Source organism: Buteo buteo, chromosome 20 (genome assembly GCF_964188355.1).
Source record: "Buteo buteo chromosome 20, bButBut1.hap1.1, whole genome shotgun sequence".
Classification (NCBI taxonomy): Eukaryota; Metazoa; Chordata; class Aves; order Accipitriformes; family Accipitridae; genus Buteo; species Buteo buteo.
In genome coordinates, this window is record NC_134190.1 from 24,093,846 (window position 1) to 24,120,231 (window position 26,386).

The 26,386-nt window shown below is 40.9% G+C and overlaps 1 protein-coding gene and 1 long non-coding RNA gene across 3 annotated transcripts in view; one reads left to right on the forward strand and one right to left on the reverse strand.

Annotated features, from left to right (window-relative positions):
* Positions 1-13,364, forward strand: part of MYO10 (myosin X) — a 164,934-nt gene extending 151,570 nt beyond the window's left edge. For both annotated transcript variants that reach the window (XM_075052455.1, XM_075052454.1), the window contains 10 exons: positions 234-428; positions 1,539-1,696; positions 2,983-3,106; positions 4,307-4,604; positions 6,212-6,419; positions 7,007-7,143; positions 8,061-8,181; positions 10,641-11,093; positions 11,459-11,650; positions 11,936-13,364. In XM_075052455.1, coding sequence (XP_074908556.1) covers positions 234-428; positions 1,539-1,696; positions 2,983-3,106; positions 4,307-4,604; positions 6,212-6,419; positions 7,007-7,143; positions 8,061-8,181; positions 10,641-11,093; positions 11,459-11,650; positions 11,936-12,046 — 1,997 coding nt within the window. In that variant the 3' untranslated portion in view covers positions 12,047-13,364. The remainder of the gene's footprint in view (positions 1-233; positions 429-1,538; positions 1,697-2,982; positions 3,107-4,306; positions 4,605-6,211; positions 6,420-7,006; positions 7,144-8,060; positions 8,182-10,640; positions 11,094-11,458; positions 11,651-11,935) is intronic.
* On the reverse strand, positions 31-26,218 carry LOC142042485 (uncharacterized). Its single transcript, XR_012653787.1, has 4 exons — positions 25,950-26,218; positions 4,539-4,748; positions 2,331-2,480; positions 31-481 (listed from the first exon to the last, which is right to left on the reverse strand). It is a non-coding gene; the product is annotated as an uncharacterized LOC142042485 (long non-coding RNA).
* Positions 26,219-26,386: the final 168 nt, after the last annotated feature.

Sequence of the window (26,386 nt, forward strand, 5' to 3'; positions counted from 1 at the left end):
CAAAAGAATTTTTCTAGGTAAACACCAAAGTTGAAAAGTTTTCATATTAATTTTATTACACCTTCATCATTTCATTGCTTAAAAATTTTACTCAAAGTTGTTTAATATGTGGGCTAAACAATTCACATCATATTTTTGTTGTTGTTGAAAGTATGCAACTAACTTTTAGCAGCCTAATTTTGTCCAACTCTGTTTAAAAAAAAGAAGTGCAATTCAAATTGTGTCTTTAACAGGATGGCTACACAAGGAAGTAAAGAACAACCCAAAGATGTCTTCATTAAAACTGAAGAAGCGTTGGTTTGTTTTGACGCACAATTCTTTGGACTACTACAAGAGTTCAGAGAAAAATGCTTTGAAATTGGGTACGCTGGTCCTGAACAGCCTCTGCTCAGTGGTCCCACCCGATGAAAAAATCTTCAAAGAGACAGGTAACTATTTGCTCTTGTTCAAATAGGCTTTCAGTTGCCTTCTGTCATACTACCTAGAAATGCAACAAACAGTGCATAAGAATATTTTAAATGGATTATTATGGTTGCAGTTTGAACAAATCAGGTTCCTAAGTCACTGAGGCATTTTACAGGGAATTACTGGCCGAAAAACAGAGGTAGTAATGTACGCAGGAGTAAAATCTGTTCTCACCAACATTCAAGTTACCATAGATTGACACTGCTGCTAAGTTAGTGTGAACACATACACATCAAAGACCTGGGGAAAGACATATGGGTAGCACTCTCCTCATACATTATTTTATGTGCTGAGGAACTGAGGACTAACATTGGTGGAGCAAGTATAGGGAGATCTAGAGTAACAGTCCAGTTTGTGCTAACCTACATACTACACCTGAGTCAGCTCCCCTGTGCATTTTCAAAACTGGTTTTCAACTCGGAACTGGCTGTTTGCAAATGAGAAGCGACTGTTGACAGTCCTATATAATCTCATTGGGGTCACTGACACTTCAAAGAGGCTTTCACTAGTGAAAGATGAAATAAGATTTTCTTTAATTGAATCTGCTTTGTAAAAAGCCTATACAATGATGCAGAGAGAGATTTTGAACTGAAATGTGCTTCCTATCATAGTTGCCACTTCATCAGTGTGAAATTAATGACTTTTTTACAGAAGAGGTGGTTCATGCTTTGTATGTTTGTACACGTGCCACAGATGATGAAAGACTCTCACATACAAAGCAAGACTGTCTCAGATTTTCCTGTTACAGACAGGACTGGAGAAGTAGGGCCCACAAGTAGCTAACAGTATTCCTTAGTGTTGTCTTATGGTCACTTTCCCTGAGGTTATTGGATAAAATGGAAGGCTGCATGATGGTAGTTGTACTCTGAGATTACTCCTAGGCTTGTTTAAAGGAGAATCTCCTTTAATATCATAGTATCTACATTATGATACTTAATTACTCGTACAACTTCTTAGTTCCTGAAAAAATGCAGCACTCTGGGTCTGATGGGACTACAGCTGTTTTCAGATGGAAGCTGGGGTATTTTTACAGATGCAGCTTCTATTATTAATAATTCTCCCTGTTGTGCTAGGTTATTGGAATGTAACCGTATACGGACGTAAACATTGTTATCGTCTTTATACAAAATTGCTTAATGAGGCGACCCGCTGGTCAAGTGCCATCCAGAATGTGATTGACACAAAGGCGCCAATTGATACTCCAACTCAGCAACTTATTCAGGATATTAAGGTAGGCACAAACAAGAGGGCATAGGGTGGGAAAGAATGGTTGCTTAAATCTTTTTTATGTTGGCTTTGCCATAATGGGTAATAAAGCAGAAAATTAAGTTTTAATCACACAGTGACATGGACTGAAATTGTGGAACCGGAACGTATTCACTGACCTGATAAAGGAATTTCTGTCTAAACAGTAGAAGAGCAAGGTATGAAGTGCAACTTGGAGGGCCAGAGGGATAACTTCTTTCCATGAAAACAATAACAAGTTTTACTGGTTTTTGTAATTTGACAGATTTGTTATGCCTAGCAGTGGAGCACAGCATGCAGGTTCATGAGTTAGCAGACCTGTTTGTCTATGTCCACAGTGAGCAGCACACCAGGATGTGGACTAGAGAGCTCTTGTGATTTTTTTTTTCATTATGGTTCTTTTCTTGTGCTATGATAGTATAGGCTAAGCATTTCATGCCTCTGCGTGATGAGAAACATACTCAATTAACGCTTACTGCTTTATGGTCCTGCTGGAGATATTGCATGCATAGCCAGAGAATGTCCTTCTGGAGATTTTTGCTAATGGGCTTTCAGGAGAGAGGATAATGATTCTCAAAAGAGACCAGAAAAATAGGCAAGAGAGGAGAACTGCTACTAACCTTTTCCCTTGGAGACTGCCACCTCTTCTCTCATAGAAAAGAAGTATCAAGTCCTAAATTCCAAGACTATGAACACTATTCTTCACAGCAGTAGACATACATGGAAGTTCAGGATTGATAGACAGTGGTCACACATCTGTCAAACTTAGCCTAAGAAAGAACAGTATTAGACATCAGAGTGAGTGCATCACATTTACAGCAGCAGTTTTTCTAGACTATTTTGTTAATGGCAGCTCCTGTAAATTCTAACTGAAAAGGTCAATTAGTTATGCTGGAGAAATAGTTTTAAATAAAACTGGAATACAGATGTGTTAATTCCAGTTATGAAATACTGGAGTAAAATTGATTGTAAAGGGAAAACACACTTCAAAAAAATTTTATGAAACTTCATTTTTGCCTCCTGCAGCTCTGCTGTGATTTGTCTTTTACTGCACAGGTAAAGTAAGCTTATGCAAGGCCTGGGGTTAGCAGGTACTGAGCATTCATAGCCTGCAGAGTGCCATGGCAGCCACAGTACCCACAAATGGATTTAGCACCAAATAGTGTTGGTAACATCAATGACTAATTTTTTCACAGCCAACCTAAGGGCTCAAAGCATTGCATTATCATTAATGCTGGACCCCAAATCCCACTCTTTTTCTTACTCCAACAGGAAAACTGCCTGAATGCGGACGTGGTTGAACAGATTTATAAAAGAAACCCTATTCTCCGTTACACTCATCATCCGCTGCACTCGCCATTACTGCCACTGCCATATGGGGACATCAATCTAAACTGTAAGTTTTTCAGTCATAGAAACACTTTTCCATATGAAAGACTAAACCAGAGGATGGGATTTTTTTAGTCAATGGGCTATAGTGAAGTAACGGTAGGCAAAATACATTTTTATAATACAAATAGACAAGTTTCCCTGTTCTCTTCCAAGAGGTGGAGCATACCAGTTTGTTCCTGGTAACTCAGGTGATACCCTTCTGCTCAAACAACAAGGAGAATCCTAGGAGAAACCTCTCCCTTCTCTTCCCCCTCCTCCTGTACTGTGGCAAGGCACAGTTCCGATCTTGCCAGCACTTAAGCTGGTTGTCCCATGCAGCAGAGAGCAGCATGGTTGCTCTCTATTCCCCATGGATAGGAAGGGCTAGCTCCCTCTGCGGTGGAAGTCTTGCCAAAGTCTTCCTATACTAAATGTAGCTCCACAGATGGACTGATGCTTAGTTATTGCCTTGACTTGCAGTTGAGTTTTAGTTCTTTTCTGCAACAGTATAATGTCAGGTTAGAAACTTCATACTCATAACATATGTCCGTACTGGTTTGTGCTTTGACGGTGAGTAGGGCTAACTGATTTAGACATCAGAGCAATCTCTTCCATCTCTTGAACCCAAGAACTGCATGGTTCTTTTAAGTAGATTGTAAAAGTTGTTAGCCCATGTTGAATAACCTGTAGTACAAAAACAATCACCACCTTTTCCAGCACTCAAAAAGCAAGTTGCAGTGTCACGGCAATGATTTAGTTTAGTAGTATTCTTCAGGTTTAATTGAAATGCTACTGCTGTAGACAAAAATGATGCCATTTATCTTTGTCACTTTCCGTAACGCAGTCTTGCTTTACTTCACTTATGATCTGATTAGATTCTCACTTTCTTGTGACAGTGAAAAAGTGATAAGACACTTCAGCAGTGTGGATGCTCTGGAAGGAAGATTCTCCATCAAAAAAAACTTCTGATCAAGCAAGATACACTTTTTAAGTTATGTTGTCAGAAAATGACAGAATGGGATTTCACTAAATTCAGAACAAACCTCAATAGCAAAATAGCTCATAAAATGAGTTTGCATCACAGATTTGAAACAGAAAAGATCCATTCTAATGTCCTGCATAGTAAGGATCACAGAATAGCATTAAGCAATTCTTACGTTAAGCCTGAGTGCTTTCTCTTTTATATCTCAGTCTAAGCACCTTTCTCCCTATTTTTCTTTTGTAGTGCTGAAAGACAAAGGCTACACAACTCTGCAGGATGAAGCCATCAAGATATTTAATTCTTTACAGCAGCTGGAGTCTATGTCTGATCCCATCCCTATAATCCAAGGCATCCTCCAAACAGGACATGATTTACGACCTCTTCGAGATGAGCTCTACTGTCAGCTCATCAAACAGACCAACAAAGTGCCTAACCCTGGGAGCGTGGGGAACCTGTACAGTTGGCAAATACTCACCTGCATGAGTTGCACATTTCTGCCAAGTCGCAGCATCCTCAAGTATCTCAAGTTTCATCTCAAAAGGTGAGAAGCTTTGAACTACTAAAGCGAGAAAAAAAGTTTTTTCACTCACGCTTTTCTTCACCACAACTTGTAACACTGTTTAGATATCTTGAAGTGAGACGAAAATGCATTCACTTAGTGGACTGGTTATGCCAAACAATGAATCTGAAAAGAGAATGTTGTAGGAAAAGCTTGTATGAGTTGATCTAGGTGGAATTATTTTCATTTGAAGAATCAAGCAAAATCCCACAAAATCGAATGTACAATTTGTTAATGTGTTTGTGTAATTGTATAAAGTCACTTAAATGACTTGCAGCCTGTACTCCCCGGCCCCCTTCTCAACTGTCTAAATCAACCTGTTAAAAATTCTTCATCCTGCTTACCTTAGTTTTATGAGATATGCATCATGCACATAAAAGAACATTATCATATTTGAAGATGTATTTGAGGTAAAAATGTCTGTTTTAAAATTAGATTTGCAGATATTAGTGACCATTAAAAAAAATAAATCATTGTTGACAGTTCAGCATTAACCAGAATGTGGAGTTTCTCTTGCTGTGATGCAGCAGAAGAATGCAGAGCGTGTCATTAGGAAAGTTAGTCCACAAACAACAAACTGTTCTCAGTAATTTAAAGGTCTTGTCTGTATTTGTGCTAGAGCATAGATTTTGTCAATCACTTTGCTAAATCTAATTATTTTATAAATTTTTACAAAATGCTTGTATTGAAGATACACACCTTTCAAGCAAAGTAAGATTAGTGAAAAAATCAAATCACTTTATATAACTGTTAAAATGAAAAAATCCAACATTGATTCACTTTCTCAGTTTAACTCAGCTCATAAACTGGCCTCCTTGTTAAAAAAAAATTGCAGCTGATACAACATTTGTAGGTGGTTTCAGCATTGTAGATGCATAAGTCATCTTACAGCATTTCTGTAATCCTGCAGTAATCTTTTTATGCCTTGTACATCATGAATCACTGTACTTTTTCACATAAATTAAACCTTAGTAGCTCTAAGAAGCTGGTATTTTATCACTGGATATATTATAGAAAGACTCTGTACTGAAAGCTACCCAAATTCAACAGTTTTCAGTAATTAACAGATGAGTTCATTAAAGTTATTAGTGAATACTCATAATACTAACTGCTGAACAGTAAGGTCTAGAGAGAATCTTTTAAGAAAATCAGCACTAGCAATCAAGTATCTTAAGTGACACTACCACAACTGAGCAGTCAAATATGCTTTATTGCTTTTTTCTGTAGTACCTTAGTGCAGTTTAGTCTTCATCCAACAACTGTTACTGACAGAAAGGGGAGTTGATTACCAGAAGATTTCCATAGTTCTCTTGCTGTCAAATCTGAGTCATTACAAGATTCCTGTAGTTAATGCTATAAAGGTAGCTCAGTTTTTATCTTTCCATTCAGTTTGTAGAGAAAATGATGAAAGTATATAAGTTATCCCACAGTAAATCACAAGTTAGAACACTTCCCTTGACACGTTGAGCTTGTCAATTAAATAGCATAGTGGATACAGAAGTACTTTCAGGAAAAAACAAACATTCTCAAATAAGTAAACTTTCTATTTCACAGACTAGCAGCTTAAAGTAGTAATATTTATCTCACAGGGTTCGTGACCAGTTTCCAGGAACTGAAATGGAGAAATATGCACTTTTTACTTATGAATCTCTGAAGAAGACAAAATGCAGAGAGTTTGTGCCATCACGGGATGAAATAGAAGCTCTGATCGGCAGGCAGGAAATGACATCCACGGTTTATTGCCATGGTGGGGGCTCCTGTAAGATTACAATCAACTCGCACACTACAGCTGGAGAGGTGAGAAGTGGTGACAGAACGGCTTTGGCACAAAATCAGTGTGTCCCTTTATGTGCCAGTTCCAGGCAGTAGTAGTGTTAAACTTTGGAAGCACTGGGGTTTCCCTACCTGTGTCTCCTTTCAGGGGAGGGAAGGCTTACAGCGCTGTCCCTCCAACCCCCCCAGCGTTTTATGAAGAAATCCCTGCTGTAAAAACTGTCTTTATTCTGCAGAGAATTACCCAACTATAGTTCCCTCTTACAGGAAAAATTACAGGAAAGACTAAGCAATTCAGTATTCAGTTATTGGAATAACTTCAGTACATACTGGTGTGTATGAGAGCCCAGTTGCTTCCTAAAACTAGGAGACTCTTGCTGAGTTGGTGAAATACAGGGGTTATACCTGGCCAGGCGATAGCACATACATATTCTGAAAGAATCAGCATTATTTAGTACAAAAATTAAAGTGGAATTTGACAACAATTAGTACAGCTGATGAGAACATGTTAGCAACATTTTTTGCCTAATGTAAAACCTAGCTCTGAATTTTCTTCTAATTATTTTTCTTACTCTGTGGTGCTGGTTTTTTCATGTGCTGTTTTTCATTAGGTGGTTGAAAAGTTAATTCGTGGCTTGGCCATGGAGGATAGCAGAAATATGTTTGCTTTGTTTGAATACAATGGAACTACTGATAAAGCAATTGAAAGCAGAACCATTGTGGCTGATGTCTTGGCAAAGTTTGAAAAGTGAGTGTGCCTCTCCTTCTCTCTCGCCACTTTAATAAGGAGCAATTAAATAAATTTCCAGTGTCAATAATGCTGAATTTTTTCTTTCTCTTGCTTGTTTGTGATGACGCAGCTGAATTACACACATGGCCATTTCTGGAACAAAAGGATATTTTTTTTTTCTTAAAGGGATTAATGAGCCACCTATTCACTTGTATTTGGTTTTCCACTGTCTTGACACCAGTAGAGTAATATTTCTCATCACTATTTCCACATTTTCTTTTCCACTACTACAAATTTTTCCATTACTAGCATTGTGGCTGCCCCAGTACTGGGAGAACTGAACTCCAGGCAGTCATTGCTATTCTGACTACCTGTTGCCTAACTTCACAGGGAAGTCACCACAGTACAGCTCACAACATTCTTCTTACCAGTAAAATTGAAACCACCCATAGCACTGTAGTAAGAAAATGTAATACAAACCTAAATACCTGTTTGTCATCTTTATGCTATATGCATGGCAATCAGGCTCCTTTATCCACATAATAATGGGAAGAAACAAGGAATGTCTGAAGTGTTGTGCAATTACATTTTATAACAGGACTTAATAACGTTACTTTTATCAACACCTGACTGAGCTGCAGATAAAAGCTTATTAAGAGAATTTGCGTTCGGAACAGTTGACTAAGAACTGAGTCAACATTTGTAAGTCCTTGATTTTGCTGTAGGCTCTAAATAGACACACACACACCCTGTCCAAATGACATCAGTCAGGTATACTGCTGAAAACTGTTAGCTCCTGTCAACAACACCAGATTGATAGCAGGTATAACAAAGCAAAATTCAGCTGATGCCTTGCTTAGATTCTTCAGGTGTCAATTTAGAAAGGAGTTTGATTTCACAGCTCTGATCTCTCTCTCTCACTCTTCACCATGCAGGCTTGCTGCCACTGCTGAAGCTGGGGAGATGCACTGGAAGTTCTACTTCAAGCTCTACTGCTTCCTGGACACACAAAACGTCCCAAAAGATAGCGTGGAGTTTGCCTTTATGTTTGAGCAGGTAAAGGACAAGGGTTCTGTTTTGAGGCACTTTTAAGAGGAGGAAAAAAGCAAGAGCTCTAGGCAGCCCAGAGAGAGTTTTGATCGTGCTTCTGTTCAACTAAATGCACTACTACTCAAGCATCAAATGCAAAGAAAGCAGTTCAGTGGTCAAAATAGGCTTATCCTGACATCAGTGAAGCACATATGATTTACCTAGTGTTACGACTTTTCTTACTTCTGCATTACTTGTGAATTGCTTTACATGTAGTGGTAAAAAATTGGATAACTGGGTCTCAGCTGGATAAAAAATAAAAGGATAATACTTGCTTTTAATTTTGCTCTCATGAAACCATTTTCTTAAGTGCCAGAAATAAAATGAAAAATGTGTAATTGGCAAGCAAATTAATTATTAGAGACCCATGTTGGCAACTGTACAGAACTGATCGAGCAATAGCACCATAGTAAAACAAATCAGTCCAGTCTCAGCAGTAACAGTGAGACAGCTATGATGAGCAGAAATCCACTTAATCAATGTGCTGAGCTCAGAATGAGCCCTTATTGCAAAACATAAGTGAAATTGATATATAATGAAAATTAAACGTGTCAGCAGTTGGATTTCTATTATATGAAGTCCTGCAGTTGCTCAGAAACTCTCACTGATGGCATTTATTATTGTTGATTGACCTTCTCCTTTTCGACTATATTGCAAATGGTTAAAAATTTGTCCAGTGGACAGCTTCTTCAAGCGGGCACTAGAGACAGATAAAGATTTCTGTGTAAGGCTATTTGCAATGCCAAGACACTGATGTTCTGTTGGTAAGCAAGCCTGATGTGATCAAGAACTGACATATTTCACTTTTCGTATGTATGAAGCCTTTCCCCTTCCACAGGATCAGAAACATTTTTGCTGTAGTAAAGTATTTCTTCACTGTTTCACAGTTTAGTTTTTAAGGCACCATATTACATCATGAGTCTACCAAAAGTCTCCTTCCAGAGCCTACTACTGTACCTTGACCCAGAACTGCTTATTGTCGGCTGAAGGATGTGGGCAATAGATTGCTTTGGTTGGGCTTAGAAACGTTGCATTCTGCCTGTTTGTCTGTTTTTACATATAGAGTCAGCCAGTTAACGCCTCTGCTTTGGGTAAGAAGAAAATCCATGAGAGCTCTGCATCAGATATTTTACGTAACATTATTGGTTTAAGAGGCAGATTTAGACAGTTTTCCATATGAAAAGCTAAAATGAGTACATTCACTGAAGCAGATTGTTTTCATGCAGCATTCTGTGCTGACTGGTGTTTAGCCAAATATTTTATGTCTTGCCGAGACCAATAGTATTTCAGTTATAAAGCATGGCACATTCAATCCCTATGATTAATACTACAGCAGTACCTTAAAGAGGTGGCTTACTACATTCTAACATCAGTTCTGTTCTTTTTTTAATTCTCTGCTACTGACTTTTTTTCAGCCAATTAAGAAAGTTCCCTTTTGTCATCAGTTTTAGTTCTGTAACCTCCATTATTTTAAAGTCTAAGTCCTTTAATTCATAAGGCACTGAAGAAAATCTTTAAGTTCTTGTTTCTCATTAAAATATTGTCCTTCCACAAGACAGCTCTTTCCTCTGCATGTGTCCAATCTCAGGTAAACCATCTTGCACGTTTAAAGGCATTTTGTCTCCATCCTCTTAAGCGTTACACCTAAATGAACTAGCTCTTACTTAGATGTGAATTATCTCTGTGTGTTTGCTAAACTGCTTGCAATTCCTGCATCTCCAGACATCAGGCACGTTTGCTTCCTGTACTAGTGTCATCTGAAAAAACAAAACAAAACAAAAAAATCCTACCTGCTGCACATTTCCAAAGGTTTGAATGGGTGTGCAAAGAGCTAGGATTTGAAAGAGTCTTCTTGGTTCAGAATCTCATCCCTGATGCTACAGCCCACTGTAACATATAAACGTTTTACTAACTTTTATCTGGGATCCATTGAAGATTTACTCTTTTCCCTAGGAGAAGTTTATTACAAAGCTGTTGTAAGGCTTTGCTTGTTTGGCTGGAAACTTCAGTTTTCACATCCAGATTATTGATAGCAGTAAGGAAAACTACATGTCCTTCTTCCTAATGCCCTTGAACATAGATGGCTTCCTCCCAATCAGATGTTCAGATCCTGATTTTCTCCCCTTTACATTTTGTCTTCCTTTTTAGTAGTTCAGTTGCTCTTATATGTGTGAGTTCACCAAGAGCTGTACTAGTAACAATAATTCCCATTTAGCAAGTTCCTCAATTGCCTTGCAATTCTTCTGGTAAACCCTGCCTTACCCGGTTTAACAAATTTGCTAAGAGATTTACCACATTTGATTTATTTAATGGATCATTTATTTCAGATCCAGGGTTTGCCTGGCAGCAAATCTACTTCCCATTTCTCTCTTAGTCCTTTCAAAGACTGGTTTGCACATAAAAAGCTACCTTTTTCCCCTCGATAGGCTCATGAAGCAGTGATTAGAGGACATTATCCTGCTCCCGAAGAAACCCTCCAGGTCCTTGCAGCTTTGCGACTTCAGTACCTTCAGGGAGATTACACCCTGCATACCACCTTACCAGAAATGGAGGAAGTCTATCCCTTGCAAAAGCTGAAGTCTCGGATTACACAGTCTACCAAAACATTTACTGCAGCAGAGAAGGCTGAGAAGAAACGAGCCAGCTTTCTTGAAGGAACATTGCGGAGGAGTTTTCGCAGTGGCTCTGTCAGCAAACAGAAGGTTGAGGAGGATCAGATGTTAGACATGTGGGTCAAAGAGGAAATCTCAGCTTCCAGGACTAGTATTATTGACAAGTGGAAAAAACTCCAGAGGATGAACCAGGAGCAGGCTATGGCAAAGTATATGGCTTTGATTAAGGAATGGCCTGGCTATGGCTCAACACTCTTTGACGTAGAGGTAAGACCTGAACACTCAAACTACAGTTTATACTGTATAGATGATGATGTCATTACAGAGTAGTGAAACCATGAATACTGTATCACAATGCTCAGACAGCTGATGTAATAAAACATTAAGATAGTAAAAGCATACTCCCATGAGCAAGCACTTATAGCTATTTAAATCCACTAGTTAGCCATAGAATACAGAGGGACAGAATGCTAGCCTGATGGGTTGCAAACAAGTTTGAGAAGCGTAAAAGGCTATGTTCAAAGAGGGACAAGCAATATGTGCTTGTTAAAAAATGGTTACAGACGAGAACATCAAGTGGTGTCTCGCTCTCACTGTTCCCTTTGCTGTTAATTTACATTTTTTTTCTGTAGTGTAAAGAAGGGGGATTCCCACAAGAGCTGTGGCTTGGAGTCAGCGCTGATGCGGTTTCTGTCTACAAGCGTGGGGAAGGCAGGCCTCTGGAGGTGTTTCAGTATGAACATATCTTGTCATTTGGTGCACCACTTGCCAACACCTATAAGATTGTGGTGGATGAGAGAGAACTGCTTTTTGAAACTAGTGAGGTAAGAGCAAGAAACAATTTTGTTATTGTGGTCTTCCTGTTCTGATAGCCAGGCTGCTTAGTAATTTAATCAATTGCTGCAAATATTACAGATTTATTCAAGATCTCTGGTAAAGCTAAAGGGAAGACATAATGAGATGGATAGAAGTACTGAGTATTTTTATTTGTTTAACCACAAAAGGGTTTTGTTGAAAGCTCGACAGTTTTATGTTAGCATCTAAAGACATTAATCCATTCACATACTGTTGCCTTACTAAGAACTTTGCTCTTTATACTCTTTTGGCAGGTGGTTGACATTGCAAAGCTGATGAAAGCTTACATCAGTATGATTGTGAAAAAACGCTACAGCACCTCTCGATCAGTGAGTAGTCATGGAAGTCAGGGCAGCTCCAGGTGAAAACAAAACCAGTTCTACCGTGCTCTGAATAGAACATACCCTGCTTGGCCTCAGAATGACCTGACGATACTGATCACATCTGTTGACAAGCTCACCGAGAACCAGAGTTTCCACGGAAAATACCTTCAAACATTGTTTTAGAAAGACCACAGGGTGGGGAGGGGAGAATCAGCTGAAGTAGTCACATACTAGAGCTGCTGGCTCGTTCAAAACTTTCCAAAGCATTATTATCTTCAGTTGATGTAACTAAATGCCTTAAGACTTGATACACTGCACTACAAGCAGTAATAAGTGCCTTACAATATTAAGCCCAGCTTGCATTGACCTAAAATTGCTGATAGAAGTCAAGAGGATTTTTTCTGTCCTTTCAGAACACTGAAAGCAAAGTTATATTCATCCATTCTGCACTAATCTACTGGCCTGTATACATGGGGGAAGGGGGAGGGAAGAAGAGCAAGGTATATTTTTTTGGAGAGCTGCTGGCAGCCTTCCTGATGGACGCCAACATTTTGTTTCCCCTTGCTTCCATGGATGTGCACATTGTGCATGTGTATTTGAGCTGTCAGTAAAATTTGACTAATTTTATTCTGTATTTCACAAGTCTTTTGAAGCAAAGGGAATAAGTATGTGCAATGGTGTAAACAGTCTTTCTGTACATTTTAATAGTTCAGAGTTATAGTTGTTACAGTTGTATGGTTACTTTATAAGCAGTTTTATTAACAAGTAAATTCCAAAATTTTCATACATTGATTTTACTATTCAAATATGTATTACCATATAAGTAGCAGAAGTCTGCATTCTGTATCTGCTGTATTATAAAGAGAGATGTAGCTGAGAATATTTATAGACTACCCTAATATGGAAATTATCAGTTGAATACTCCATAATGTCAGCTTAAGTTTTTAATACTAAATTTTTCTCTTAAAAGACATTTTTTATAATTCTGGCTGGACTCTTCAACCTGGACTGACTGCCAAAGGTCAGAGCCCTTCAGAGTTGACTAGAGAACACAAAGTTTTACAATGCAACTGCTTTAATACAGAGTTCTCTATTTTACCAGGTTACCTGATGAAGGTTCTTGACAGTACCCTGTAAATAAATTGGGGAATATCAGCTAATAGTAGGCTGATTTTGGACTTTTATTTTTGTACAGAAATACTGTAATATAAGGCAAAACTTTGATCAAGGGTATCTTTTTGTCCACAGCAAAAAAAGAAACCTGAAATACCTTACTGTTATTAAAAACCTCAGCCTTTAAGGAATCATGCCTACTAACTGGGAAAAAAAAAAAGTCCAGCAATAAAGGAAATATATGTGATGTGCTCTGTTTCTACTTCATACTGAGTTAAACTTGCAAGAAAGCCCTAATTTTGTCTGTCTTCTCAGGAGGCAAGCCAGGAACACAGCATAGGCTATATATATAGGCTTTTGCTTGGAAAGGTGTGTGCACTTTGTGTTGTGATGGGGCAGGTTTCCTTGATCATGTCATGTGTCAGTTACACCAACAGGATAGAGGGGAAGGACTGCTGGGCCATTCCACTCCACAAGGAATGTGCAAGTAAAGCTTTTTGCTATTTGTGTAGCCCTGATATCTTGTTTTTACTAGCCAGCCACAGCATGGTAGCACAGCATGCACTGCCCTCGTAAGTGTACATAGCTTTTACAGACTACAAGGCTTGCTACAAGAAATCCTCCTCCAACTGGCAAATACTTCCAGTCACTCCATCTGTGACACTGCCCCTCAGTCCCTAAAAGCTTGCTAAATAACACTACTAATTTCATGTCCCCACCCTCCCATTAAAGGTGAGCTTAATTTAAGGAAGACAAGAAAAAGGAGAACTGTAACTTCAGTATGCATAGCTGCACACATACAGAGTATCTGAGACTAACATTTCTGATTTTTTCTATGTGCAAGTTGTTTAGAAAGAATTTAGCTTCTCTTAGGAAGACATCCTTAGAATGACACAATTTATACATCTCAGCCAGCACAGCAAGAAGGTCCAGTTTTGTTTATGTGCTGTTTGTAAACATGCTCAGCAAAGTCCCTGACACATCATCATCATCAGTTGGTCAAAAAAACCAGGAATATACAACAAGGTGCCAATCTTATTCAGGGTCACAGTCTCGAGAAACTGATGCCACTTCTCCAGTCTCAATTCACTCTACCTCCTGACTGACTTCTGGATGCTATCAACCATTAGGAGGGATGTTTGCTCTTAGTCAATACACAGAAGTGCCTGTCACTACCTCCAAGAGCTTCTCTTCATTCATCACAACTCAGCCACCCTGCCATGAAAATCTTACTTCAGTTACTATTGTTGAGACAAATAAAAGATTTCATAATTGTCAATACTCACAAGAAAGAATGCATAGTTTATCAAAATAAATACTGCATGAGAGAGATACCTGGGTTTGGAAGTGAGAAGAGTGTTCCTTAAACTATAAAATATTTAAAAATTGATGGAGGAGATGATCTTTTCTTGCAAATTATTTTGCTTCAGTAAAAGCTTATTCCAAGAATACATGAAATTTCTCACTAGAGCCAGAAATTCTCTCCTACACACTGTAGGTTGAGTGCATCAGAAGTCACAAGGAACTGAGTATTAGAAGTTAGAGGGTCCTAGGAGACACACCATGCCTTGTCCAGTCCCTCTAGAGAGAAGAGGAATTCTACTGTACATGTTTTCTGGATTTGAAACAATCACGTATTTTCTGAGGGAGTGAAGAGCAGCAGCTCCAGCTCCATTGCCCATCTCCCACTGCCCGTCCCTGCCCTTGGGACCAGCCCCAATCGCCACACTGCTGCAGTGACCCAGTCAAAAACCCTCTGGGAGCACAGGCCAGGTCCCCGTGCCCTCTGAATGCGCCTGGTCAAATGCAGCCACGGCAAGAAAAGGCCCGGGACCTCACCGGCCAGATATGCTGCGAGAGCCCAGTCTGGGCAGAAACTATGTAGTCTAGCCTAGGAATAGAGTGGCAGCTGCAATGGAAATGCTATTGTATATCATAATCTTGGCACGCCTTAAAGCTTGCCATGCCTCAGTTCCACCTATGTCCTCAGGCTTCAGTCTAGCACTTTCCCCGTGCCTTATAATAATTTGTCTGGGTGCCAGACTTCTTAATAAACTTAATTACACAAGTTATGCAGAGGAAATTGCTTCACCAAGAAAGTGTTACATCAGAAACCTAGGTTTCAAGCTCCACATTACCGAGGCATACAGCTATAACAAGTACACACAGGTTTGCACCAGTACAAACACCTAATGCAGACATGCTACAGGATTGCAAGTCATGCTGGCATAGGTCTGTTTTACAGCAACTTGGGCAGAACAGTGGCAACTTCTTAATGCTGACAGACTATTTCCCACGCCACAGGCACTACAGATCATTTACAGCTCTGTGAAGTAAATACAGAAGGGTACCAACCAAATATGACAGCACTGTCTTGAACATAACTAATTCTGCATGGTGCCCAGCCCTAGAAACCCACTGCATTTCACTCCATCAGATACAGGAATGCCGCTACCAGCTGTGCTGTGGCACAACTGTACTTTCACATACACACAGGGCTGCAAGGTGGGGGAGAGCGCAGGGAAGGGCAGTTGAAATTGCTTCATGGGACTTTCAATCAATCTACCCCTATTTCTTTCAAACTGCTGAGTTAGTAATGCCAGTTAAACTCGCATCACAGGCAAACATCTAATAAAGTTTAATCTTGAAGGAATCTACTGAGAATATCTTCCACAACACATCACAACAGACACAAAGCCTTTGGTGCGACAAAACTACACCTGCTCCAACAAACAGTCACAGGCAGCGAGCAGAAGAGGGCAGCAGCGATCCAGAGAAGTGAGCTACACGGAGAGCGGTTCCATCCGCAGCATGATTGTACCTGGTTTGCAACGACCACAAGACAACCGGCTGGGGTAGGAGAAGGAGAAAGGAGTCCTCTCGTCATTCTTGCTGTCCACCGGACGCGTGGTTAGGACAAGCAACAGCTACTCGGGCTGCTTCTCAGCCATCCCAACACCCCCGTCCATCTCTAGCTTTGGGCAATCAAAAAGTGAAAAGTACATTAACCATCAGGGGGGCTGGAGAAAGGGAACACCAACAACAGTAAAAACGTCTAAGGCCAAAGTTGCAAGTTTCTAACTGAACAGTCACTCCTTTTTACTGATACATTTGGGGGGGAAGGGGGAAGACAGGGGACACAAACACACTGCTTGCCCACATTACCCTGGTCAGAAGGCTGTTCCTGAACTTCTCTGTAAACATTTTTCCAAAATTTCTTGTCTAAAGTTGACTCATGGCTAGATTATTTGTTCCTGTTCCAGCACAATCTTTTGATTTTCGTAATTTTGCCTCCATGTATAATTCTTACCCACTCCTCACTTCCAATACATTTTATAACTAGTAGTTGCACCATCTTCCAGCCTTCATTTTGCAAGTTACTCAAGCAAAAACTTTCTTTTAAATAAACTTCTCAAAAGCAAGTTCTCCCTTCTCCCTAATCAGCCTCATAGCATCTTTCAGAATCCATTACACTTCACATTCTTTAAAAACAAAGGAGATGGGAATGGTACAGTATTCTGAACACCTTACTGTTGCCTTATAACAACAGTCTAAAACTTGTATCAACTAAAAGTACTTCACCTGTATATTGTAATCTCACTAGTCCTGTTCATAGTGATATCCCTTTAATTCTGCATGGGAATTCTAGACTGATAAAGATGAAAGGAGGAAACAAAGGGCCAAATTTAATCAACTGACAAGATTTCAACTAGTTCTTGAAATCAGTTCCTAAGCATATGATTTTTCACTGTATGTAGTTACATGTCATTTCTCTTACTCCTATCCATAAGAGCATCCAGTTCTTCCTATATGATTACCCTACCTAGTTTTCTTCACACACACCAAAACACTGTTCTTACAATCGCATCACTAATTAAAACATTTAAAAGGATCTCTACCCCATCCCTGGTAACACAATTATTAACTTTAGTGATTTGTATTAGTAAGGTCCCTTAAAAAGAGAGAGAAAAAATTCCCCCTTTTACCACCTTCCTACCCATCTTATTTTTGCAAGAATTCCTATATTCTGTATCTTAAAACAGCAATATTCAAACTTTTTAGATTACTTCCTTTTTTTCACATGAGAGTTTATTTTTCTTTTGCTGCTAGTCACCCCCACATATCTCCTTGGCAGACCTGAATCACACTCCAGATATTTACCAACTGACCAACAATAAGATCACAAACATCCTCTCATTTGACTGTGTCAGAATTAAAAAACAGTAGATGCTGATGAAATCCCATCTTCAACATCTGTTTTCTCAATTATAAGGAAGGATCTTGCATGTGCTCTCAGAAATTCCATATAAAGGGGAATGTATCTTTTTTGCATTCTGAAAGACATTTCCCTAACTTTTTTCTTGCATGTCCCCTTCTGAGAAAGTATTTCCCCACCCATGCTACCACCATCAGTCTTCCAGGTACAGTGCCACAATCCAGTTTTCTCTAGGTAGGCATTACCTTAGCCCCCTCCTCACTAGGAGCTTGTCAGTTCACTAAACCCAACATTACACCCAGCTGTCCTCTCCACAGATTGCCACCAAGAATTTCTACCTTTTACCCTCAACTGCAATCACGTGTTTGCCAGAGCACACCAATACATCCACTGCCCTCCTACAGCCTTAGCTGTGCAGACCACAACTGGTAGCCCTCTCCCTAGCAGCAGCTGGGGGTGCAGTTCTGGCTACTTACACAGCAAACATACTCTCTACATTCTCAACTGCTCCCAATTTTTCGTGTCCCACACTTCTTCCCACTTCGAGAGTCTTGATGTTATGAACTGCAGTTTTTAAACACAGCACAGGGTCAAATGCCAGCTCTTGACAGATCACCCACATAGCCTGTGTCTAAAAAGTAAGTTCATAAAGTCAATGTAATAATCAAATGCATCTAATTACTTTCCACAATATTTAAGGTATTGCATAGTTTTACCACAATACAAGTGGTTTTGCTTAGATCACTATCCCTACAAATAAGGCCGTAAGACTGGTGTACAAATTTGCTGATTCCCAGCAATTTTGATTCTTCCTTGCCAATGACAACTCCCACATAAGCTTACCCATTTCATAAATTCTAAACAATCGCTATATTCAAAAATGTTGCTGGCCTGCTCTCAGGCAGAGTTGACCGAAGAGTGGAGCTAAACCTATAAAGTCATTATTGACTCTCTGCCGCATATATTCAAACAGACAAAGCTATCTAAGAGATTACAGTAATAAGGTCCAAAACTGGATCCATGAAAATCAATTATTCTTATCGATCATGGCATGATTAAACAGACAAGAAGAGCAACATAGTTTGGTGTTGAACACCTATAAATTGTTGTATAAATATTTTATGACATTGCTGTACAATACTATTTCTGGGCTAAAAACACTTGGTTTAGGCAGTTTCTTAACTGGCCTTGACCACAACTGTTGAGCCTGTCAATACACATTTTCTTCTGCAAATTCTTTTCTCTCAGGTCCTAAGCAGTTAGATCAGAGATATTGTCCTTTCTGATTTAAAGTTGATCTGTCTTTATTATTCATCTAATGCCACGCCAACTCAAAACATAGTAATGTATATTGTTACACTAGCTCGATTCTATAAAACCTGGATTTGGAAAAGAACAATGCTGCATTTGAGAATGGAACGTTTACTATTGTTCTTACACACGTTAACCACACAAAAAGGAATATCTGATGCAGGGGTACCAGAGCATCCTGATCATGATCTCTATTACAGAAAAACTAAAACTGAAACACGATTCTTCCATATATTACTTCATTGTTGGGTTCTACTCTTAAAGCTTTGACTTCACAGGTATTAAGCAGCAGCATAACCTAGCAGTGAGGAAAAAAACAAACCAAATACTAACATATCTGGCTAAGAAGCACCATCAATATTTACAAAATTTTGTCAGTCTTGTTAAATTTTTCATTTTGTACCACCTGGCAGTTTGTATTGGGTTTGCGTGGCAAGGTTTTGGTAGTGGGGGGGCTACAGGGGTGGCTTCTGTGAGAAGCTGCTAGAAGCTTCTCCCATGTCCAACAGAGCCAATGCTAGCCAGCTCCAAGACGGACCCACCAGGCCAAGGCCGAGCCCATCAGCAACAGTGGTAGTGCCTCTGGAATAATATATTTAAGAAGGGAGAAAAAAAACCAACCCTGTGCAACTGCAGCCGGAGAGAGGAGTGAGAACGTGTGAGAGAAAGAGCCCTGCAGACCCCCAGGTCAGTGCAGAAGGAAGAGGAGATGCTCCAGGCACCGGAGCAGATTCCCCTGCAGCCCATGGGGAAGACCCTGGTGAGGCAGGCTGTCCCCCTGCAGCCCAGGGAGGTCCACGGGGGAGCAGATCTCCACCTGCAGCCCGGGGAGGACCCCACGCCAGAGCAGCAGGATGCCTGAAGGAGGCTGTGACCCCGTGAGAAGCCCACGCTGGAGCAGGCTCCTGGCAGGACCTGTGGCCCCATGGAGAGAGGAGCCCACGCTGGAGCAGGTTTGCTGGCAGGACTTGTGACCCCATGGGGGACCCACGCTGGAGCGGTCTGTGCCTGAAGGACTGCAGCCCCAGGAAGGGACCCATGCTGGAGCAGTTAATGGAGGATTGTCTCCCATAGGAGGGACCCCACACTGGAGCAGGGGAAGAGTGTGATGAGTCCTGCCCCTGAAGAGGATGAAGCGGCAGAGACAACTGACCCTAACCCTCATTCCCCATCCCCCTGCGCTGCTGTGGGGGGGTTAGGTAGAGAAATCAGGAGTGAAGCTGTGCCCAGGAAGAAGGGAGGGGTGGGGGGAAGGTGTTTCAAGGTTTGGTTTTATTTCTCATTACCCTACTCTGGTTTGATTGGCAATAAATTAAGTTAATTTCCCTGAGTGAAGTCTGTTTTGCCCATAACAGTAATGGGTTGAGTGATCTCTCCCTGTCCTTATCTTGACCCACAAGCCTTTCATTCTATTTTCTCTCCTCTGTCCAGCTGAGGAGGGGAGTGATAGAGCAGCTTTAGTTAAGAGCACCTGGTGTCCAGCCAGGGTCAGCCCACCACATAGTTTTAGCTTACAAGGCCAATTAGGGCCCATGAATTCCAGCTGCCCAAGAGATAAACATTTCAGTGTAACATAAGACCATTTTGAAAAGTCTGAATTGGGAAGCTTTAATGAGCATAGCATGCTAAGCAAAATTAATTTATTTTTTCCCCTAAATATACATCTTTACACACCTGGTGTTAAAAGCACTAAGCTTTAATTTTGGCCAACCAACTAATACAGTCTACCACAATCCAGCATAATTATGTATATGCTAAGCAGTCTCAACCTCAGGCAACCAAGTATTTCATTTTAAGGTCACTTACAAGCTTTTGCAAGCACAGACCTATCAAGATTTGTTTTATAAATCAACCACAGTTTTGATTTGTAAATTAAGAGTTCTCATGTTTTTTCATTATTTATATTGGGAAAGTACCTGGGAAATCTGTTTGAAATTGCACCCTGCTTAGGCTTGGCACTGCACAAACACGTATGAGGTCACCCCATCTGTAAAGACTTCAAACAGAGAAGACAAAGAGCAGGTCAGGAAGACACAAGGAGTATTAAGTGTATTGGGAAGATACAAGCAATCTTCCCCCTCTCACGCAGCAGGACAGCAGGAGTCCTGAAGCAGAATGCACGTCTCTTCACTCTCAGCCAGTGCTCTATTTTCCAGACTAGTGTAACTTTAAAAAGCCAGCAGAGGCAGTGCAAGCACTCTAAAGAGCATCACTCTGCTGATGACAAGGTACTAGGTTTTTTTTTAAAATGAAGTTCTCCCATAAATTGTCCTTCCTTTTTAGATAAATGAAGGAAAACACAAATTTATGAACACAAAACTAAAAATAAGGAAACAATAAGAAAAAACAACACAGACCAAACAAGGCCTTAGTGACTAAAGTTTGTTTTGTAAAACGTAATTTGGGACAAGATATACTTGGCTGGATTTGACACACAAAACTTAAAACCATGTTCATTCTGCTATCCTACATTTACTTCAAGAAGCTTAAAAAAAAAAAAAAGGCAAAAAGCTAAAAAAAGCAAGAAGGCCAACGGCTGAGAGAAACAGCAGAGGGCAGCCTCTAAAATAGCGTCCCTGAAAGGCGATTGATGTTCCCTCAGACTAACTGGCAATTATGCCTCTGAATTTCCCTGCATTTCCTTTAACTACAATTAGTTAGTTAGCTGCAGCAACCCACATGGCAGTATTGAAGTCCAAAACCTAGAATATTAAACTGAATGCTGTGTTCTCGAAGCATGTGGCAGGGGATGAGAGTAGAATAGGACTGTTGCTGCTTGCCATTTTAACTGATATGCAAACTTGTATGTAAAATACTGAAAAAGATGTGTCATGGTCCTAATTGCATTTTGCATAACACAGGACAACACTTAACACATTCCCACTCCATAGTTTAAGATTATGATATATTACAGTTAAATGAAAGAATTAACAATTTGGTATGTAGCTTCAACAATGCTCCACAACAGAGACAAGACCTTTTGGATACTGAAAGGCCAAGAGTGTGCACATCAAAGGAGAAAACTGTTTGCCAATTATTAATTGGAAAGTTATTCTACACTTAAATAGTAACTATAAAAAAAAAATATCAGAGTTTAGTGAAGAGACCTGTGAGAAAGTCCACAAAAGCATGCATGAAGCATCAGGCAGAAAGAGGACTAATGAAAGGTGCATGGTATGTATGTCACATACGACACCAGGCTTTAAACAGTTTGAGGGATCTAGACAGCTAAAGGCTTTTAATGTTCATTACTAAATATTATAATAAAGAATACAATCAGTGGACACCTGCAGAAATATGATCTACTGGGGAGAAGCGGCATAGGTTCTGTGAAATAAAACTCTGCGCTAGAAATTTGCTGAAGTTCTTTGACAGACCTGGGAATGAGGGCAATCTGGTTTACCTGGATTTCCAAAAGGCTTTTGGCAAAATTCATCACCTAAGACTTTTAAGGAAGCTGTGGAGCCACATGAGAAGGGAAGTCCTGACGTGGAGAAATAATTGGCTAGAAGATAGGGAACAGACAATAAAAGCAAGTGGGTCCATTCTCAACAAAGGAAGAAGATCATCACTGAAGTTCTGCAGGGGGTCTATGTTCTTCCACCCACTCAATAGTGAACAGGAAAAGTGATGAACAGCAAGCTCAAAGTTTAGTGATGACATCAAGTTATTCAGGAAAGCGAGGACAAGGGCAGGCTAAAGAAATGCATGAGTTTAGGAAACTGAATAGTTATCCAATAAAATTGTAGAATAAATTCCAAGTAGATAAAGTGAGGCAGGTGGCAGGGAGCCCAATCCCAGATTCAGCTGTACAAGCAGCTCTGAACTGATCATTATCACGAAGGGACAAAACTGTGAAGTTTTAATAGTTCCAGGAAAATACCAGCCCAATGTCTTGCACCAGTTAGAAAGAAGAAAAAAAAAGGAAAGCAGACATCAGAAATTATTACAAAAGGCATAAAGCAAACCACAGAGCATTGCTATGAAACTGTTTAAATCCATGACCTGCTCCCACTTTGAACACAGCGATGACGTGACTAGAACTGCACAAGAAGGTTATCTTTGAACTGGAAAAGGTTCACGGAGGGGGAACAAGGATGATCAAAGTCACAGAACTGCTACAATATGAAGTATGACTAAGAGGCAGTTCTTCAGCCTCAAAGCAGAGACAAGTTAGGAAGTGCCATGGGGATGACTGGATACAGAGTCAATAATCGTGCACAAACTGTGGGTCATTACTAGGACAAGGGAAGTGATTCTTCCCTCCTTCTGCCATTTGTGAGACCACATATCAAATACTTTGTCCAATTTTGGGTAACCCAATACAAGACACACGCCAACATACTGGAAGGAGTCCAGAGGGCCCCTGGAAGGTCAGTGGCATACAGCACATGATGTAGGAGAGGCTGAGAGAGCTGGGTTCGCCCACTCTGGAGGATGGAAGGTTAATGGGGATCACCTTGCTAAGTACCTAATGTGTGGTTATAGAGCAGATGGGGCCAGAGTCCTCCCCTACCAGGTGCAGACCAAACAAATTAGAGGAAATGGGCAAAACATGCAGAACAAGAAATTTTTAATAGATAATCAGAGAATACTCTTCACAATGAAGGTGGTCAAACATTGGAACAGGTTGCCCAGAGCGTGCTGTAGAATCTCCAGTCCTTATAGACATCCAGAACTAATCTGGGCATGACACAGAGTAACATATCGTAGCCAACTACCAAGGTTCTTTGAGTGAGTGCGTATGTGGAGAGAAATGTCTTCCAGACATTCCTTCCAAACTAACTTATTCTGTGATCCTGTCATGAAATGAAGCAGATGGAAAACAAGTTGTTTTTTTTTTAAAAAAAAGAAGAAAAATCATACCATTTTGAGCTGGAATCTCCAACTGAGTTCAACAAAGTTACTCTATGCTGGCATCAGAATACTCAAACATATTTCAGAAGCATTAGAATGCTTTGATAACTGTAAGCTCCTTTGATAGAACCACTTCGAAAGCTTTCTCCTCAGTTTTCATCCATCATTTACATTGTAGTCCCTGACACCAGAACCGCAGCCCCTAACCTAGTTCTGTGCATTACAGCTCACACATGCAACTGTGGACAGGGTGGTAGTCCTAGTTTTGCTCAGCACAAACTCACAAACTGCACACAAACCTTTTAAACCCTGGCAGGCAAAACATCAAAATGCAAAAAGATCAAAGCCAGACAACATATTTACTACTATTTTTCTGAAGAGGACTCCTAAACCTTCAATGGCTGGGAATGAATTATCCACCCCTTCTCTCACACTGATGTTTATACCAGAGTGTTTTCTGTAAGCTCATTCATATAAACCCCGCCCAATAACTATTGACAGGGAAAAAAGGAGAGCTGGCTTCCATCAATACTTGAAGCATTTTTTCCCCATTAGCTAAATTACAAAACCTATTCTGGAAGAACTTTTCACTAATATTCTGTTCATATCCTTCATGGTATAGGTCAGGAAAGCAGAGGCCAGTAATCTAGAATGGATGCAAGTTTAATTGAAATTTGAAAGAGCTCCCGTATCTAACCTGCCCAATGAAACTCCACCTCATCCTCTCCTCTCAGATTCCATCCATTTTCTGAGGAGAGGGGGCATTCTTGAACTCCTGTGACTGAAGAGAGTACAGCATAAATGGGGGGGGGGGGGGGGGGGAATACAATCATCCTCAAACATTAAAAAAAAAATAATGTAATATTGGTAAGGGAGGATCGCCTAAAACTTGCCACAGTTTTTATCCCTAGGGCCATAGCATTATACTGCCATTACCCTACTGTTGGTTAAAGCCAAATGTAAACATTCTAACCCCAGTGTGCTTTCTGGGGCTATCTATCCCATGGTCACTTTAAAAGTGCATAAGGAACACCTGACTTCTTTCCAGGTTTACCTAGTAACAACTGTTTGGAGTTAGCTAGACTTAGGTGCTGGATAGGGCAGCCCATATTACTGAAATAACTGAATGCTAGCAAGGGAAAGCAATCTGCTGCTGGCTAAGCCAGGGATGGTTTTGGCCAGTTACGGACAGTGGTCACGGGAACAGCAGCTTCCTACAGCATCCTACAATGACCTGAAAAAAGAAAAGGATAAGCACAGGAGAAACCCCCATTTGTGCTCCTCTCCCTGCCTCTTTTTCCTTGTGAGAAGACCCTATTTTTTACTCCCAGGACTGGTAAGATTCCCTCCGCTCCCACTCCCCAAACCAGGGAATTGGCATCTGCAGGCATGCACTGCACACACCCTAGAGAGGTGTCAGATGCTCAAGCCACACCAGGAGCAGTGCTCAGAAATTGTAAGCAGCTGCCTGCACGAGTACACCGCAGCTGCCTGTTTTCCAGCATGGGGAGGACACCCTGTTTTGACCAAATCTTTTTAGGGCAAAGTTTTATCCATCAGCCCAAAACTGAACCAAAACAACAAAGTGTTGCCTCGCTGCAACTAATTCCCAGAGCCCTTCTCTTCCACCTGTGTGTTTGGGGTTACTAGGGGAGCCTTTCTCTTTCCTTGTGCTCTCTCAGACCCTCACAGACAACACTTAATCACTTTTTAGCTGGGCTTATTATTCAGGCAGGTCTGCCTGGCTCCAGGTTCTTACAGGTAAGAACACAGTAGTATAACAAATTAGCGTGAAACTAAAACATCCTGTAGAAGAATTTTAAGTTGCTTATGGAGAATAACGTTCTGTATGTTTCCTCTCGGGTACAATTCATATACTACACAGAGTACGTGGAATCAGAGAAGTAACGTTAACTCTATCCGAAGGTCATCTGGTCAAAACACACGGTAGATTTGCAACCCACAGTCAATGCTGCAGCTTAATTAATTTTGTGATCTTATTTTGTCTTCTTTTACCTCAGAGAGAAAAAAAAGGCATGTTGACCTTTTCCCGTAAAAAAAGGCAAGCTAACAGAGGGTACTCAATTAAGCTGGAAACAGATGTTAACTCCCAATCCAAAATTCTTCCTCTATTTTTGTTACTTTGCTCTTGCAACAAAAATGACTTAATTTTATGCAGTTTACGCCGCGAGACCTGTTCTTTGATTCCAATTTTTGGCCGTCCCTGTTCAGCAACAGATGCTCGAGTGACGTTTACTCCCCAGGCACGCTCTCGAGAATTCAGCTCCCCAATAATCACGCTAGCCATTACGCACGCCGCCACCTCAAAGGCAGCGTCAAGCTTCCACCTGGAGCCTGGCCAGGTGCTTAGCTGATTATTTAGATATTATTTCGCAGACGACAGGACAGCACGGTAGAGGTTTTGAGGTGCGTTTCTGGGATACTCACGATGCAGGTGGAAGCCACCGAACTCCCGCAGCCTCCCTCAGGGTCTCAGGAGGGATTCCCAGCAGCGTGACCACAACCGTTCACGTCCTTTTTTTTTTTTTTTTTTAATTTTTTTTTTTTAGCATTTTGCTCGGCTGTGGGATGTGGAGGAGGAGATGAAGGGGGTTGGGGAGAGGCGGGGGCAGCCGGTAACGGCCGCCGGCACGCGCGCACGCCCAACCGCCGCCACACAACAACCGCCCCCCTTCCCCCCCCCCCCGCCCGCTCTCTTTTCCCGCCCACGAGGCACCGCCCCCCCGGCACCTGCCAGGCGCACGCGCAACCCCTCGTGACACCTGCCCGGAGGGCGGGTCCCGCGTCCCGTCCCGTCCCGTCCCCCCCCACCCCCCCTCCCGCCGTGGCTGGTGCGCGGTGACGTCACCGGCGCCGGTGGTTAA